This window comes from Parasteatoda tepidariorum, chromosome 2 (assembly GCF_043381705.1).
Source record: "Parasteatoda tepidariorum isolate YZ-2023 chromosome 2, CAS_Ptep_4.0, whole genome shotgun sequence".
Taxonomy (NCBI): Eukaryota; Metazoa; Arthropoda; class Arachnida; order Araneae; family Theridiidae; genus Parasteatoda; species Parasteatoda tepidariorum.
This window is the reverse complement of record NC_092205.1, coordinates 4,313,240-4,332,887: the sequence shown is the minus strand read 5'-3', so window position 1 is coordinate 4,332,887 and position 19,648 is coordinate 4,313,240. Positions and strand designations below refer to the sequence as shown.

General features: G+C 29.4%; 1 protein-coding gene across 2 annotated transcripts in view; it reads right to left on the bottom strand.

Moving 5' to 3' along the window:
• Positions 1 to 19,003, bottom strand: part of LOC107439229 (actin-binding protein WASF3) — a 30,648-nt gene extending 11,645 nt beyond the window's left edge. Inside the window, exons 1-6 of one of the 2 annotated variants that reach the window (XM_043050374.2) lie at positions 18,583 to 19,003; positions 17,049 to 17,353; positions 12,211 to 12,364; positions 8,229 to 8,343; positions 6,336 to 7,455; positions 3,472 to 3,661 (exon numbers count right to left, since the gene is read on the bottom strand). In XM_043050374.2, the coding sequence (XP_042906308.1) occupies positions 3,480 to 3,661; positions 6,336 to 7,455; positions 8,229 to 8,343; positions 12,211 to 12,364; positions 17,049 to 17,340 (1,863 nt within the window). In that variant the 5' untranslated portion in view covers positions 17,341 to 17,353; positions 18,583 to 19,003 and the 3' untranslated portion in view covers positions 3,472 to 3,479. The remainder of the gene's footprint in view (positions 1 to 3,471; positions 3,662 to 6,335; positions 7,456 to 8,228; positions 8,344 to 12,210; positions 12,365 to 17,048; positions 17,354 to 18,582) is intronic. The other variant, XM_043050373.2, reaches the window with a different exon arrangement.
• Positions 19,004 to 19,648: the final 645 nt, after the last annotated feature.

Below are 19,648 nucleotides of genomic sequence, written 5' to 3'. Positions count from 1 at the left end.
ACTTACAGTAATTGTTTAAATATCGTCATAATTTGATAATTCTATTTTTATACATAATTGAATGATAACAATCATCCACATACACACACACGTATATATATATATATATATATATATATATAAACTAAGATTTTATAAAGTTTTTATGCAATCTTCTAGACTGATATGCTAATAAATAGGGAGTTTTAATTAAAGGGATTGGGAAATATAAGGGAAAGCAATGGTGCCAACTTTCCAATTTAGTTTTCAATAATTTGAACAGAAGAAGAATAACACAAAAACATTTACAGTTAGCATTTAAAAATTCAAATTAGAGCAATTTTAAGGCGTATATACTACTTAATTCTAAACAAGTGTAAATATTAATGAAATAAATCATGAATTTTATACGAAATAACATAGTTAAATAACACTCAGATAAAAGTGCTAAATTAAAAAATTTTCAACACTGAAATTTTATTTTTCATTTTTAAAGAATTAAATTAAATTGTGGTAACAAATGTTCTAGTTTATGGTTAAAAATTACTAGTTTTGAATTTTGGGTTTTAGAGTTTTTAGTTCTAGTTCCAGTTTTTAGTTAAATTAGAACTAGACTTTAATGCCTTTTCATCAACCCTCATTTGAACCACTAATAGGTTTTGTTCACAACGTTTCAGATTTGAGATAATGCTTTTTTCTTTCTTTTTGCTTTTCTATATAGAGAAAAGATTAAGTTTCAGAATAGCTTGTAGGAAGAGGGAATGATGAGATTTCTTTGCTTTTTTTTATTTTTTCTTACTATCAAATTATTATTTTTTATTTATTGTTTTTAGAATTGTTTAGGAAGTAGAAAAACTATCATAGATTAGTTGCAAAGAAACTCTTGGTAGTTAAGGGTAAAAAAAAAATTTTTTAAAAACTCATTTCAGCAGATTTCTATGGAAATTTTCAAAAACCATTAAAAAGTAATAAAACCAAAATTTTAAGGAAATTAATCTTTTAAATTATAATTCCTATGAAATAATGAACAAAAGCAGTAAGAAAATTTATATTGTTTCTCTTAATAAAAACATTAAATAGAAATTAGCATTAAATACTGTCTATAAATGATTCTATGTTACAACAAAGAAAAAATGATCAAATAATTTTTTTTTCCTCTAATGAATCCTCCTGCTTAAAATAAAAAATATGTAGTAGAATAATGTGTTAACAAAGGGAATTATTCCAGGGAATCCAAAGGGAATTTTTCTAGTCACCAGAGTGACTTGGCGCACTGGAATGTTTCGGTCTACAGATTATCTTGCATTAGATATGGCAAAAATTGAAAATATTATACATAAAAGCAAAAATAATTCAGATTGTGATCGAGTAAGTTGTGATTAAACATCCAAACAGTGAATTAAAATGTTTAACTTTTTGTAAACCTAATCTAGACAATTATTAAGCTGCTGGTCGTCTTTAGACATAAGACCTGTAGTGTATGATGAATGATTAAACAAATGCTCCACTTTTTACAACCTTAATCTTCACAGTTATGAAGCTGTTTATCTTCTTTAGATAAAAAAAAAAAAAAAAAGCTCTAATGCATGATAATGATAGAACAAATGCTCAACACATAGCGAAACTAATTTGGACACTACATGACTAAAATGGAGTGGATCCTCATAACAGTTTAGTTTCCTCAGTGAGTATTCGTAACACATTTTGTTGTTATTCGAAGTCTGGAAAGAGATTCGACAGGCTTTGTTACGTGGCAAGCTTTGCTGGGAAAGGAATAAGCAAGCTTCAAAACTAGTATTTGCTTAAATTTTGGACAAATTCGAGGCAAATATTTATGCTTCCCCTGTAAACTAGGTTAAGAGTTAACTTTGGCATTGTCCATTATGAAGCTTCTCGTCTTAAATCTATTTAGAATAAAGAACACTAGTGTATAGCAGGGTTTGTTGATTTAAATCAGCTTGATTTAAATCAAATGATTTTTTAGTAAAAATCATCGATTTAAATCAACTGATTTTTTTAATATATTGATTTCAAAAGTTAAAAAACAGTGTTTCAAAATTTTTTAAAAATAAATTACTGCATTAATTAATTTTAGTTAACGAAATTACTTCCTTTTTTGGTGTGTGTTAAATTCCAGCACATTTGAAATTACATTTTTAAAAATCTTTTGATTCTTCAGATTGAAAGTACAGATTAAAATAAACCTTTAATGCTGTCTTAATATAGACTTGCATAACTGTAGAAAGTAATTAATAAACATGATTTTTTTTCCAAAAAAATGCAAATGTTAAATAAAATTCTACCTTTTGTTTGAAAAAGCATGGAATTAAAATCTACATTTAATTTTATTGGTGAAAAATGTATATTTCTGAAGCTTGATGTTATATTAAAAAGAAATTACCCTAATATGCCAAAAATAGAAGAAAAAAAAAGGTTGAAATTAGATATTTATTTCCAGTTATAGTGCAATTCTTCCCTTTCAAACTCTATTTGAAGCAGTAGGGTTATTAACTGGTATATTTTCACATAATATGTTTACAGTATCTTTGACATTATCAGATTTTCTATAAAGAAATTTTGAGGGAAAAAAAAATTCCAATGAGTACATAGATTTTTTTTAAAAAAAATTTTACCTTAACTTATCTATTTTGATATAGGATTAAAAATGAATATTTTAATATAAAAATATATAGATAAAATATTTATTTATTTTTTGATGAATGACTACATTTATAAACACAATATGTTGCATTTATTTTGTCATTTTAAAAATCAAGAGAAAAAAAAAGAAATCACAATTTGAAATCAAAATTATGGTTTGCTAATTGAAAATTTGTTTTAATAGTTAACGTACAGGAGTCTGTCCAAGCCAAATTTACTACCGTTAAGCGGCACCTTCACAAATTCAACATTAGGAAAAACGCTAAAATAATTTCACAAAACACCTTTTCTTGAAATTTTATTTTTGTGTCTCGTAGGAAACGATAAATCCATATTTTTACATTGATTTTTTAATATAATTTTTAATTTTCACAAATGATGTCTAAATTTTCGCAAAATAGGCTACTCTCAAAAAAACCTAGACAGACCTCTGAAGTATTCTTTAAATTCTCGATTTCATCTAGTCTTTAAATTTCAATCATGCATTTGTCTCAAAATGATTGCTATGCATTCAAAGCTATGATGTATTATAATGAAAAATTATTTTAGTAAGTAAGAGCTTCTAAAACATTGTTATAATTTAAGAGCTTCTAAAATATTGTTATATAGTTTTAATATTAATTTAACTTTGATTAAACATTTATAAAGTTTTTTTTAATCATAAATTAAAGTTTTTACAGAGTATTAGAATAAAAATCAAAAAAATCCGATTTAAATCAAAAAAAGCCGATTCTTTTTATTTTTTTTAAAAAAATTTTAAAAAATAACGAACCCTGGTGTATAGATTAAATGACTTTTAAACTAAGGTTTCTTTAGTAGTAACATTGATACCTCTGAAGTTAACATTCACTTGCATCTTCTTCACCCCAACCTTCACTATCATATTCACTTTCAGATGCAGAATCTGAATCAGAAAATTCCATTGCTACTCTCCTGGCCAATATGGAAGCAACATCATGCAGAGGGGCAGCTTTATCAACTTCCTTCTGCTTTATGTCTTCTACTCTACGCAATTTAATACCTGAAACAATCACAATATACTTTAGGTAGTTGACAAAGAAACTTTCTTAAATCACCACAAAACAGTAGTTCCCAAACTTTTTAGTTGCGCAGACCATTATATACATATATATATATATCAAAATGTAGGGAAAACAATGGAAAAATTACAGAATAATCAATCTAGGAAGAAAAAATAATAATAATAAAAATTAAAATAACAAGAAAACGGATGGAAAAAAAATTATAATCCAAAAAAAAGGACAAATTTTTTTTTAAAAAATCCGGAAATAAAAGATATAATATTTTCATCAGCTCACACGATTATATCCACAAAAAAGAGTGCTTTCTAATATTGTATCAATATAGCCAAACCAAAATATATCCATACAATAGTGTGAGGAGCACTCAAAAAATTTTACAAAAAAATTACAACAAATAAAGTAGAACACAATAAGTAAAAAATATCACATAAAAACAGAAAATAAAATTGAAAGAAAAAACAGAATAAAACATGAAATGAAATCAAAAAAGCGAGTAGCGAATCCAAATGAACTTACATGAACGCGAAATTTTTCAAAAATAAATTTAAAATATTTCCGTAACAAGATTGCCAGATTGCAAAAAATGAATACAAAAGCGCAAATTGAGATAAAAGCTAACTAGAGGATTTTTGTATTAAAGTGCATTCTTACTGCATTACTGAAGTGCTCTTGATTTGTTAGTTACCGAGGATGTGCCCGAAATGGATGCGTGCAAGGTAATATTATAGTGGATAATTTAAAGAAGTTGACAATTAATAATTATAGAAAATAAATATTTGTTTTAAGAAAAAAAATATAAAATAGAAAAGGGGAAGAAACATGAATTGCCTGTTTTGCACATAATTTTCGCCACGGATTTGCCCAAAATGGATTTGCGCATGGAAAAATTATAAAAATTAAAGAAATTCCTTAAGTAAATAATTTAAGCCACGGATTTGCACATGGAAAAATTATATAAATTAACAAAGAAATTTTTATAGTAATCAATTTTAGCCACGGAATTGCCCAAAATGGATTTTCACACTGAAAAATTATATAATTTAACAAAGAAATTTTTAAAGTAAAAAATTTTAATGAAAATATATGAAAATAGTAAATTTAAACAAAAATAGTTCTTACTGAAGTACAGAAGCGCATTTTATTTGTAAGTTACCATGTATTGTTAGTTAATATATATACATATATATATATATATAAACAGTGGAGCATCGTTTATACGACGCCGAAGGGACCACCGAAAAACGTCGTATAAACGATAACGTCGTATAATCGATTTTTACTTCTAAAATAGAAACTGACTCTGTTTTCAGTTAATTTTGATGTTTAACGTGTTGATTTACATAAATTTCTAAATTAGACAAAGCAAAACAAACAAATAACCAAAGAAGAAAGATTGCAGTGAGCATTTTGAATGTATGTTACCTCGAATTATATTTTCTTGCTATTAGTCTCTACAATGCTTTGAATAGCGAGTTGAACTTACTGCTTTCTATGATGCAATTTTAGATTTCTAATCACGGCCAAATCTAATGGCTGAAGCGCACTTGTGCAATTTGCAGGAAAAAAGAGAGCTTTTACATTTTCCAAAATAATTAGTATCGATGGGTGCGCTGGACATTGGTCGATGAATAGCAAAATTTTTCGTTTTTGCCTCTTCATAACATTGTCTAGTTTTTTCAGTCATCTAGTAAAAATTACGGTCGTCATCCAAGCATTCTTGTTGGCACCCTTTTCTGTATCATTCATGTTGGCAAATTCCGCCCTTTTTTAAAATACACAAGAAAAAATAAAAAATTAAATAAACGTGAACAAAATCTAAAAACCGACGTATAACCGATTCTGTGCGTCGTATAAACGATATATTTTTACATTAAAATGAATAGGAATGATTTGGGACCACACTAAAACGTCGTATAAATGTAAACGTCGTATAAGTGATCGTCGTATAAACGATGCTCCACTGTATATACATATATATACATTGTTTAAAAAACGTATTGGACCGAAAAATTTACCTAGAATTAGACTATCAACCAACATCCATGCCAAATACCAGGCTTCCATGATTTGGAAACCATTGGTCTGAAGAACCATTGCCATAATAAATACCTTTTGTTATTGCCTTATTTATTTTTAAAAATTATTTTTTCTACAAAAATTATATGAGTACCAAATCAAAGTGACAAGAAATACAAAAACAAAAATAATAATAATAAAAATCCCTTAATTTTCCACACTGGTTTTATCGAATATCCCTGATTTTTATAACAAATAGCTAAATTTTATTTTTTATTGCACCGTATTCTTAAGCATGAAATATATTACATAAAACTTATGGAGGCCAGTAGAGTTACAAATAAATAAAAAAATTTAAAAAAAATCAGTAAAAAACCATTATTGTTATGTTACTTTTTTGGAAAAAAAATATCAGACTTTTAGGAACCTTAAATTTAAATTAACACATTTTCCCTGATTATTTGCAGTCTGATAAAGTTCTCAGACTTTTCCCTGTTTTGTGGCTACTAAGCAAATGGTTAGTTAGCATACGATTTACAACTTGTTGTACCTGCCCTAACTACAGACAATATTTTTAAAATCAGTTTAAATTTACTATCAGGCAAACTTTATATTATTTATATGACCACACATTACCTTCACGAATAGCAGCTAATAGATCACTCCTACCAGCCCCTTGCCCCGGAGACCGAGATTTCGAATCCGTTTCGTCACTGTTCTTGCTGGATCCAGTGCTGGTGGGCTCGCAAGCGATACCTCGAGCCTCCTGAATCCTCAGGTCGGACACCCTGTTACCGATTGCATTCACTGGATTGTCTGACGGAAGAGGAGGCGGAGGAGGAGGCAAAAGTGCAGAATTGTTGGCATTGGGAAGTGGTGGTGGAGGAGGTGAAGGTGGAACGCAGGCTAAGTCACCATCTGGCATAGGTGGCGGCGGAGGAAGATCTAAGGAGTCAGAAGTTAAGCTTAGAGAGTCAGGTGGCGGTGTGTGATCCCTCGCCATAGACATGTGATTCAGTAAATGAGGATGGTGATTTGGAGTGTCCCTACGAGAGGCCTGGTTTAAGATATGATTTGCTCCCATGGGAACCATTGGCACAGGTTTTTGAGTTAAGTAGAGGGAAGCCATGTGATTCGGCTGAAAACCATTGACGGTAGCATTTTCTGGAGGAGGAGGTGGTGGAGGAAGCGTATCTCTAGAGTGGCTATTTAGTCTGTATCGGCCAGCACCACTAGACGGTGTTCCACCGGCAGACATTGGAGGAGTAGCAGTGCCATTGGTGCCAGGCACTGGAGGTGCAGGAGGAGGTTGCGATGGTCTGGAATTCCCTCGACTCTGCCTAGTCGGAGTGCTGTTGTTAGAGCAAGCTCTGTGATCTGGGGAGTTCACTGAATATGGAGGAGGTGGAGGATAATTCTGCTGCTGCTGAACATTCTGCTGGGGATATGCTTGAGGTTGGTATTCAGAATAAGCAGGAGGTGGAGGAGGGTAATGATTCGCCGGGCTCCCGTAACTCCCATCTTGTTCGAGATAGGGCATGTGCAGTTCTAAGCTATTGGGTCGCACAGGAGCTCCATCAGTTCCGTCACTCACCAAGCTCGGAGTCCTGAGTGTAGTGTCACTGTAATTCGACTGAGGATAGTTTGATTTGTCAATGAAATCTTGCGTTGATGCCATCATACGGTACTTTTCTCGCGTGTTGTGAGGTTGTCTAACTTTTTTGTGGCGCTTGCCATCCGGCTTTGGTCTGTGCGGCTAAAAGAAATCAAATTTATTAGAAAAAACATATATTTAACTTTCTCATTTATGTATTTTTCTGTTATAACAATTTGTATCGTGCTTCATCTTACAAAAATAGCTTAAACAAAGTCATAAAGTTATTAATTTTTTATGAACTCAAGCATGTTGACGTCAAGTATGGCGACAGTTAAATTATATTTAAAAATATTTTCCATAAGCGTTTTTATAGAACTTTCAGATAAATTTGAAACAAATTGATAATTTTGCACACTTATAATTTTTTCATTTAACACATTTTATCCCTGATGTCATATTTTACGGGAAACTCTAAATTAATAAATAGTTTCAAAAGATAGGAATAAAATTAATACAGAAAATCATGAAGTTTAACTACTTTTTAAAATAACCAAAGATTTATAAAGATTTAAACACACTCTTCAAATTGCCTTTCTCGATTATAGCAGCATTCGCTGTTATTTTATTCTTTTTTTCCTCTTTCATCACAATTGGTTGGCAACATAAACTTTTGTTTTGTCTCAACCTTTCTTAACCACATTTTGATCATTCATTTATTTATTAGATCGATCATTATTTGATCATTATAGGTGGATGTTTTTTTTTTATACTTCAAAAATATATTGAGCGCATTTGAATATTTTTATGAAGAGTATTAGAGAAAAAGTTAAAAAATAATAAACGAAATATTACGATAAAAGATAAATAAATAAATCAAATAAAAAATTAAAAGTTGATGGCATATAAACTAAGAGCATGACAAAAAAATTTACTTTTTTCCCTTTGTCATGTGCCAGTTTTTCAGTGTCTTGCAACATCTCTTGCTTCCAAAGCTCAAAGAAATAATTTGGATCTGTATAAAACTTGAGTCCATCTTTTCCATCCTCTCTATAAAAAATGAATTAATCAAAACAATTCAATATTAAATAGTAATTTATGATGTCCACTAACTAATTTAATAAATAGTAGTGAGTGTCACGATTTACAAATAAGGCATATTTAAAAACAAAATGGTAGAAACTTATCCATTCTATTTAAGGGATTAAATGTGATTTTTAAAAATAACACACTATGTAAATTGGCTTAAGATTTAAGAAGTTTGATCAATTCTCTTTATTCAGAGGTAACATTTCTATATGTTTTCTATGAAAATATAAAAATTAACAACAAATTTTCAAGTTAAAATATTCTATTTAAATTATTAAGCAAGCAAAATACAAATGGAGACATCAAAAAGAAAGACAAAGATAAAAAAAAATGAAATGTCAGATTTTTTTTTTCTTTAATTGCATGTTTATTGCAAATAATGGTGATTCAAAATTTATATTCTGAAATACATTATCTATTTATCAAAATGTTATTTTAAATTATGATATCCCTGAATCTTCGAAATAAAACTAGTAAAAAACTATACTTAGATAAAAAATAATAAATAAAAAAATTACCTTCCCCTTATTTTACATTCGATATACAGTACAGAAAAAAACGGATCAATGAGAATAACTTTTGATCTAATGATTATATCTTCACGTTCTGGGACTCAATGGATCAAAGAGATTACCTGAAATATGCTAATTAATTAGTAGAGACGATATTTTAAATTATAAAATCTGATACAAAAATGCTCTGAATAAACATACCTTTATTTCAATGGATTCAGATTTCTGAATCCCAAAACATATGGGGAAGCTGAGAATATGGTCGCAATAGTTTGGTCAGGAGAGGGGTCCAAATACTGGACTTATAGTGTTAATTTGATTTTTTACTATATCTCGAGGAAATTTTTAAGCAAATTGAATTTTTGCACTCAGTAAAATTCACCAAACTTTTTACACATTATAAAATTTGTTTGTTTAAAGATAATTCCATGCAAAAATTATTTATTATAAAATTATTTCATTATTTTATTTAAAAATAATGGAAAATTTCGGGACACCCCTACATTTTGGGAGTCAGAAATCCAAATCCGTCAACAACAACAAAAAAGCGTTTATCCAGAGAAAGTACATTTTTGTGTCTGATTTAACTCATTATCTGCACTAATTAATTAACATATTTAAGGTCAACCCTTCGAACCATTAAGATTGAGTCCTAACACGTGAAGATTCGATTATTAGATCTAAAGTTATTCAGGGTGGTCCCTTTTTTTAGGCACACAGTACACATTATTTTGAACAATTTAAAACATTCTACGGTTAGTACAAGAAAAGTAGACACTAGCAAGATAAAAAGGATGGAAAAATAAAAACAGACAAAATCAAGGTTCAAAGGCAAAAAAGCTGAGACTTTAACGATATTTATATAAATATTACAGTCAATGAGTAGAATGTCTACATTCTGTAAAAAGTCTTAAAATTTTGGATTTTTTAGGCAAATGATGAAATGTAACAACTATGCCTAGCTATCATATAGAAAGTCTAGACATTTTCTTAAAAGGCAAATGTTTTTTACGGACAGCTATCGTTGAACCAACTACAAGGGTCTGTTTGGGTTGAGGACTAATAAAACAGTTCATAAGACTTCCAAACTTAATTAGCAAGAGCTTCCAGACAATAGATATATTTACAGCACTCAAATTTGATAACTACAACTCAGATAACAGTGTAATACAGCAGAGAGAATCACAGAAATCCACCAGCAAAACACAAGCCTAGAAATGTCAAACGGTTCAGCAAAATGAGTCACAATCTCAGTGAATTGAGTCAGTGTCAGTGAACTAATTCACTTGAGGGTCACACGGGTTAAAGCACTACCAAAGTCACAAACAGACTACTTTACTTTTAATGAGACACACCCCTATTTATATAGGCTTAGCAAAATCCTGGAATTTTTGGCATAATTCTAGAAAATCTGTCATAACTTTATAAATATTGATCCAATCATTTTGAAACTTAAAGCTTCTAGGACTCTCAGTTTGTTGCAAAAATGGATTTCAAGTGTCCCAAGATTGACAGTAATCCTTCCATATGAAATACATTAGGCACTATTTTCTTTCTAAATTAAGTTAGAATTTTTGATTTTTCTGCAATATTTTCTTGTTAAAATTATTATTCAGGATCTATCTGAGATATTTAGCCACCTAAACAACGAATATTCACAAATTAAACAAACATTTACAAATTTATAGTAAGTCATCGTAGCATATCTATGTAATGTGTGAAACAGTAATCATTTTATACTTTGCCCATTGATTTTAGGCATTACCTACAATGATCACTAATATTCTACAAAATTATGATACATTAATTATATGTGCAATATGCACAGATAATTAAATTCAAAACATAAAACAGGGTTCCCACTCTTTCAACAAAGCAAAAATTAAGCACTTTTAAGGACACTTTTTTAAAGAAATTAAGAACTTTTTTGAAAAATTAAGGACTTTAAAGCGATTGTTTATCATCGGATTTTACATATGCCACCAGTGACAGTGCAAATTATTTTCCTTCTGAAAAAAATCAATAAAAAAAATAAATAATTTTATTATAAAGTAAGCACTGATATAATTGCATTAATTAACAGGCTCGCCAAAGAATTACCAGGCAAATTTACATATCCTTAAGGAATAAAAATAATAGCGTAACAATCCGAAACTTTAAAAAAAAATTTACATTGCAACAAAACAAATTATAAATAGTTACCAAATATTTAACTTTCTTGTTAGAAGCAAATCATGCTTATTTAGTACTCAAGAAAAAAAATTAAGTATTTTTGAAAAAAAACTTAGTTTTCATCAATAAACCCAAGGTTCTTGATGAAAAACCTAGGTGGGCTGTTATTTTTCATACTCTGTTTCTTACAAATCTGTTTAATTTTTAGTGCTATCATGAATTTTAAAAAATGCTATGCTTTCTATAAATTTAGAGTTACTTATTACACATTGAAATATTATACAAATTTATTTAATTCGATATTTTAGGAAATAGTTTTCGGTATGGATTCTAGTTATTTTCTTCTTCCTGATACTTCTTAGCGTTTACTTAATTACTATACTTTTTTATTTTCTCAGCATTTTACTTAATTCCTATAAGCAGATGCATTACCAGTAGAACAGAATTTCCAGAATTCTGTGAATATTGAAGGCTAGTGCAGGTCTTCTACTTAGGTACCTTAAAATTGTCTTCCCTTCTCCCCCAAAAAACAAAGAGCATTATCTCATCCATGTGCAGTATTCCCCTTGTCCACACTATTCTTTTCTTTTAGAATGCTTCACTGTTCTCATATAATATCATTCTAGGCAAAGGGCAGAATATATTAATGAAAGAACTACTATATTAATGGAAGGACATGTTTTCTTCTCTTTCACACATTAATTTTTGTCTCTCTAAAATGCTTTACCCTCGATGCATGGTCTAATTCTAAGTGATAAAAGAACTGTCTAATTCTAAGTCATAAAAGAAAAAATTGAACTGAAAAATTGTTCCTATCAACCACAGGCATGCTAAAAATTAAGGACTTTTAAAAACCTTGTACCAAAATTAAGGACTTTTAAAGGCCCTTATTTTCCATAATAAAAATTAAGCAGTTTTTAAGGACCGTGGGAACCCTGTAAAATGTCAGGAATATTTTCTCTTGAGCTTTGTGAACAATACATGAACAAGCTGGGGAAAAAAATGTGGAATAATGCATAAAATTGGCCTAAAAAAATACATTTTATGCATAAAAAATTACTGTACTTGTGATATGCAATTATAAACAGAGAGCGAGGAATAAAGTATAAACAAAACATAATGCTTTTAAATAAAATCTTCTTACCTGTAAGGATTCAATTTATCCAGTGGTGGAGTTTTTCCGCAACTTAAATATATTTCTCGCATTGCAGCTGGCATTGAGGATCGAGAAATAACTGCTTGTTCAAAGATTACAGAGCTTTTGAAAGCTTTTCGCATCAGAATATCTTGTAAAGACACTGCAACAAAAAATAACATTTTTAAAACTAATGAATAACACTTTTAAAAGCAAAATATACTTTGAAATATAACTTTAAAATCAAAATGAAACTACAAACAATTTTTAAGTAACTCAAATATTTAAAATATAATATATTAATTTATCTTTTTTTTTTCTTCTCGTGCTACTCAAAAATTATATAAAAAAACTTCACTGTCTAGAAGTAAATAAAATATAGAGAAAACATTGAGCATGAAAACTATCATCTATTCCAAATTATTAGAAGATTTAACTATGATTAACAAATAAAGTATACAAGTCTATAGAATTATTAATTTGACTGCAAATCAGGGTCAGTATGGTTTAAATTACTTGATTTTTTTTTTAATCATCATTGATTTAAATAATTTGTTTCTTGTTAAAAAAATCAATTATTTAAGTCAAAAATATTTATTGTTTCAGTTAATATCTAAATATATTCCCATGACTGTGATTTCAATTTCACTGATATTGAAGATTTAATCTTAGAAGATTTTAATGCTTAAAATAAATTAAACAATTAAAATAAGACTAAATGTGGATTAAAGTGATGTGAAACCTTTAAATTCTAATGTTTCATTAGCTGCATGAGAAATAATTCGCTATTTATGAATTATATATTTCAATTATACCAATTACGTTTTATTTATTTAAATGCAAACACTTTTAAAACCTATTAAACATATAGTTTGCGTACATATCTGATGCTAATAGTAGTCCTAAATAATTTGTATAAGCATGCATTTTGAAGCACATACGGTATAGAACATTCGTGGACTGTTAACAAATTGGTGAAATGGGAAAAAGCAGAAAAGTTTAAAAAGAAGCTTTGTGCCATTTTTGTAAAATGTTAAGACTTCAAAAATGTTATAATGAAGGAAGATGTTTTTGCTAAAGATCTTTCCAGATTTATTTTGCAGATTTTATTTAAAAAAAGATCTTCATGGAAAAATCCAGACAAGAATGACAACATCACATCTTTTTTAAAATTTTTATCATTATAACTATTCCTACAGACATCAAGAAAGACTTATTAAACACAAAAATAAAAAACAATTTAATTACCACAAACAAATAATGAAACTAGCAAGAAAACTTTAAAACTTAAAGAATTTTACACTTGCAATGAATCTTATGATTAAGTGAAATCTTAAAATTTGTCACTGATTAATTAATGAACATCTAAGCTTCAAGAATGATTTAGAACACCCTATTCTAAACCTTTAATCACATTATTAAATCTTTTTTATTCTGGTTTTGATGATGAACTTTTGAACTAAACTTAAGAGTTGTATTAAATGAATTATGCCTGTTCAAGATGCTGAATTACATAATTCTTTAAAATGTCTAAGAATGTCATATTTTTTTTAACAAATATGTTTAGAACAATATACACTGGGAAACAGAAGGTTAATAAATTTTGCACCAAAGAGTAATGTACATGAGAAACAGGAGATACTTACACTGTATATTGAGAAACAAGAAGTCATATGTCAATATTTATAAAATTGAAAGTCCTATTTATATACAGTCTAATACTTGAGAATAAGCACACTGATTTGGATCAAATTTTTTTCTGGAGTTACTGAATTTTCATGGAATCGATATAAAGCAATAGCACTTAACTCAAACACATTTTAAGATGGAAATATTTTTTAAGCAAAGGTAAAATATCTTATTAGTTGAATTTTAAGTCAAATATATTTTTAGTTCATACAATCTGAAAAGTTCAAAAAATTTTAAAGCATAAAATTTAAAAAAAAAAAAAAAAATATTACATCCATGCAATCTTTAGTGATATATAATATAACAACATTAACTCTTTTCCTGTTGCATAGTTAATTATACAAAACCATACTCACACTTTAACAAGAATTACATAGGTAATAACTGAAAAAAGTATAAGTTTGGATGATGTTAACAATGTATGGAATAAATAAGTATTTAATTCAACTCCAAAACAATAAAGTTACATGTTGAACTATTTGTTCTATTTAAACTATTCTGTGCTTTGAGCTATATTAAGAAATGAAGTTTTTTTTTAGGAGTGAAATTCTCCCCAATATGGAAATTCAAAAATTTTTTTCCTACAATTTTAAGAAAAAAGGAAAGCATTCCTGCAACAGCCCATTGTGGGCCAGGGAGGTCATGGAGGATAAGGTTCCACAACTTTATGACCAACGGCATGAATGTGGCAATGTGGTCAGCATTGCGCACAAAGCGTTTTTACCCATACAAAGTGGTAACCATCGATCTGAAGCTGGGTAGGCTTCTAGCTGCGACTGGGAATCAAACCTAAAAATGACCAAAACTATTGCTAAATGATAAGCAGCAGGGCTCGAAAAAACTCAGAAATTTTACCCGTCCCCGAGGACAGCTTGTCCAACAATGTACCCGTCCTCCTTTGAAACTAACCTGTCGTTTCTAAATAAATAAAAATATTTTTTGTCATTTATTGCAAACATTTATATAAATTACACAATGAATTAGTAGCTACTAGGATTACATAATACAGTAATAAAAGAAATACTAGGTTACTAATAGTAAAACCTAGTATTTCTTTTAAGAAATAATTTAAGTGACAAAGGTCAAGTTATCTGGAAAGTCAATTTATCCCAGGGTTCTGCGTTTTTTAAATGAATCAAATACGACGTTTGCCAGTTCCACAATCAAGCCTATGATTTACAGAGGTTTCTGCAGAGAAATCTGAAAGGGGATTTCCATTTAGGTGGATGTTCATAATTGCGTTTAACGCTTACGTAATGTGTTTTTTTGAAGTTCATTGCAGAAAAGTCCCTTTCAACTGCACAGGCAGAAAAAACATCAATCCACCATGCGCAGTATGTTGCTGTACGGGATTTCTAGATTAGAGAGTCATTTTAGAAGTGAGGGACTAGACTCTTGTAAGATAACAAAAATTGAAAGTGTATCACGAACATTAACGGGAAAATGGCTGTCCGTGCGGACGTCTGATTCGAGAAATTCGTTGTCCGCGGAAAATTTTTGACCGCCGAGGGCGTGCGAACGGGCGGTTTTTCGAGCCCTGATAAGTAGGATATTTTAAATGAAAATAAATAAAATTCAATAAAAGAATAAAAATTTAAAAGCTTTTCACTTCAATTTTTTTTTAAATTAATATTTTCATATTTATTTTATACAGAATTTTAAAATCTAAATATTATATTATCTAAGTTGTTAAGAGCATTATTATATAACAGTAATTAATTATAAAAATTAGAATGCTATTTTTAACTGTGAATTCAATATGTGAGTTTTAGTAGTTATGATTACGTGATCCGTTTAATTTAATTAATATGTTAATAAAATTTTATTGTGGTGTTTTAGTATGGCATTAAATTTACAGTCCTTATAATTTTAGGTTCTACTATGCTCCTTTACGTAAAACATTCAAAATAACTAAATGGTTTTAATTTTTTAAGAGAGTCATTGAATTGTTTTTTACTTTTAGTTTTTACCTATTTTGTTAACGATTTTCAGTTTGCCATACCCTCCAACTTATGAGGATTTTAAAAATAATTTTTTCTAGTGGTAGCGAACCAAAGTAGAAATTTTTAAAGCAAATGGATCTCTCATAAAACTTTTATCAGAACTTAAGAATCTAGCCATATGACCTGCACTTTTATAAGTAATAGTGGACAAGTTACGCTAAAATTAATTTTTTTTAAATATTAAGACATTAATTTTGCTACCGTCTGAAAAGAAGATTTCTGAAACTACGGAAATTCCGTAGCAGGGTATGGGTTGGAGGGTATGGTTTGCACTTTTTTGAAATTATATATTGAGTAACTTAGAGGTTAAAACTATTTTTTAAACAAGCTAAATTGCTTTAAAAAATATTTTCTTATTTGATATTTCATTTTGAATAACAGTTTTCCCCCCCAATTTTTCCACTTAGGTTAAAAGACATATTTTTTCTGGGGTTANTTTGCACCAAAGAGTAATGTACATGAGAAACAGGAGATACTTACACTGTATATTGAGAAACAAGAAGTCATATGTCATTTGATATTTCATTTTGAATAACAGTTTTTCCCCCCAATTTTTCCACTTAGGTTAAAAGACATATTTTTTCTGGGGTTATTTTTTTCATTGTGGTAAAAACTTATCGTTCCTGATCCTGTTACATACATTATTTAATGTTATTTAGAATGTTTAAAAGAATAAGACTAAAACTAAGATTATACCTAATTTGCTAAAATTCTCATCTATTTTCTCTTTGTGAAATTGGGCAGAAAATCTGCATACTTATTTTATTTTATAACTAGAGTTGAACAGTAGACCTGATTTTGAGTTTACCACTATCAATGCTCACATTAACAACATAAAAAGATCCTTGTAACTTTAAACCCAATCCAGAAGACAAAGAAACTCCTGGATTAAGTATTTAAACAAACTAGCAATCTTGGGGAACTACACCCCATTTGGAGACATTATCTGACCAATGATTTGTTAACTACTGAGTATATTTTACATCAGAACTGTGGGAGTCAGAAACAGAATCTGTATCCACCACTCATCACGGGGATTTGAAACTGGGTCACCTGATTTTAATGCGACCATTTCCATTACTTAGGACACTGAGACTCCCCGCATACTAAATATAACTATTTAAAGCAGATGATAAATATTCAAAAGATACCAACCTTCTTCAACATTAGAATCTAGTTGTGTAACTTTTAAGGCCAGCCGATCAATACGGCCCTGTAAAGAATGAGTCCTTGCAACAATAGCTTTAGATTCTTTAAATAAAGTACTAAAAATGTCTTCAGCATGCTTTGACAATGATGACAACTGGCGAATAATATTTGCTAAAGTTCCATTTGTTACACACTCCAACTCATTAGGAATATCGACAGCCAGTGCACCACGCTCATTAATTGGCAAAGTGTTTCGACACACGTGGACCGGCTCGATCAATCTTTGAACCAAAGGCATCTTATTCAATTACCTGTAAGGGGAGAAGATTAGCAGGTATCACCAATTTTATGACTTGAAAAAGTTTTCAATTGAAAAAAAATAAAAATATTAATAACGAACACTTATTCAAAAATTTTCCAGAAAGTTTAGTTTCTGTTTAATACTATCATGAATTTGAACAACAAAAAAAATATGTAAATATTTATTAATAGTATAATTTTAAACCTTCAGTTGAAATAAAACACTCAGTTTCAAAAATATGTTTTAAAATTTTTTTTTTATAGAAACTTTGAAATTATATTTTTATCAATATTATGTAATATATGCTGACAACAGAGAATAAATTCGGACCACTATAACTAACTAAATATAAACTTTTTCAGAATATTAATCTACTTAGTTTTTATTATAAACAGGATTCATTAGCAAAAACAGTTAGAATTGATTATTTTTTCTTCGCTGCAAAATTAAATCAATTAACAATGATATTTTAATAATAAAATTCAAAGGCAATGTTAATGTATCGATCCATTTAATGAATGTATTAAAGGTAACAATATCATTTTATCTATGGCTTTAGTGTTTATTTTATAGTCAGCTTCAATAAATTATAGAAATACCAATTTAAAAGCTTACACTTCTGATCGTAAAAACAACAATAACAGAAAGACAAGCAATTTTTGTTTTAAAGCACTTTACATGATTTTATAATAAAAAAATATTAGTCTGGGTAACTATAACCATTCAAAAAAATTATTAAAAAAGACTTCAGACCATAGAAATAACAACAAAACAAAATTAAAGGGCAAATAATTTTTCGATTAAATCACTTTACTAGATTTTATTTATAATAAAAAAAGAAGAATACTTGTATCTGCAGCTTTTAAGTTTATGCCAATCAATGACATGACTGATGGGCATCATTTCTGATTGTAAAAATAACAATAACAGAAAGACAAGCAATCTTTGCTTTATAGCACTGTTTTAAACTTTCATTTTCAATAACTTTAGTCTGAGTAGCTAAAAGTATTAATCATTTAATGATGACAGAGCATCATTAGGTAACTATTAGTATAAACATCACGGTTACTTTTAAATGTAATTTCACGTTATAATAATATAAAAACAAATATGAAAAACTAAACAGCCTTACTAAATTTCACCTTAAAATACTGCCTGAATAGCTAGGAATATAAATCGTTCATTGCTATGCTTATCACTACACATGTAGAAAAATAACACATAGAAATTTTTTCTTACTTTAAATATAAGCGATCAATAAAATTTAGAGCACACCCAACACTTGTATTAATCAAGGCCAAAGATATGCTTCCAACATTCCATAATCATTTGCTACACTTTTCAACAACGTATTAATTTGCACTTCAAGAACGGATGTAGCAATCAGTCAGCCACTGACATGTCTCTAACCACACCAGAAAAGTTTGGTTTTTAATAACACCTGCAGTTATCATTGTCCTTATTTAAAAAATAAAGCGTTTAAAAAGTTTTATAAATCGTGTAGATGGACAATATATCTTAGGAGTACTTAAAGACCTCAGATACAACATTATCACTTGTTTTCACATTATGAAGCATAAAAGTAAACAAATACAGCTACATCATAAAAATTCATATACATGTCATGGCAGAAATGACGTCATTTTGTGACGTTGCCAAATTTCGGATTTGGTCATTGGGATAAAAAAGAAAATACGAAACCGCATTTCGTTAACTGTCTGAAATTCGGAGCATTCAGGCTGACAAAACGGACACAGCCACGCACGACATCAAACTACCCCAGACACGTATACGGGCCATTCCAAAGATCATTCTCACTAAATGCGAATTTTTTCGCATCTCTTAAACTCACGAGTGAAATTAGAAGTATCCTAGAAATTAGAAGAAGAAGAATTAGAAATTAGAAGTTAAGCATTACTGGCAGTGGTCAGTGTGTGGATGGATGACCACTTGATCAGTGCTTAAAGCAGGTGAGGTGGTCCGTGACTTCTTAAAATTTTTGAAAAGGGGTCCATTACATCAAAAAGGTTAAGAAACACTGGCTTAAAGGGACGAGGGTGTGTTGTATTGGTCCTCGTTAAACTGTTCTATCGTAAAGAGCTTGACTTCGCGTGTAGGTGGTCGGTCTATTGAAGTAGGAGCTCCATCTGCTCTGCTGAGAATCAAAATTGCATATCTCACCACATGAACTTTATCGTGAAAGAATTAAAGGACCAGGACATTTCAGACCTCTTTGGTCTGGAGAATTTGGAAATCCTACTCAGGCCCGTCCTCAACGAGGGGGTGAGAGGGGTGTCTCCCCCCC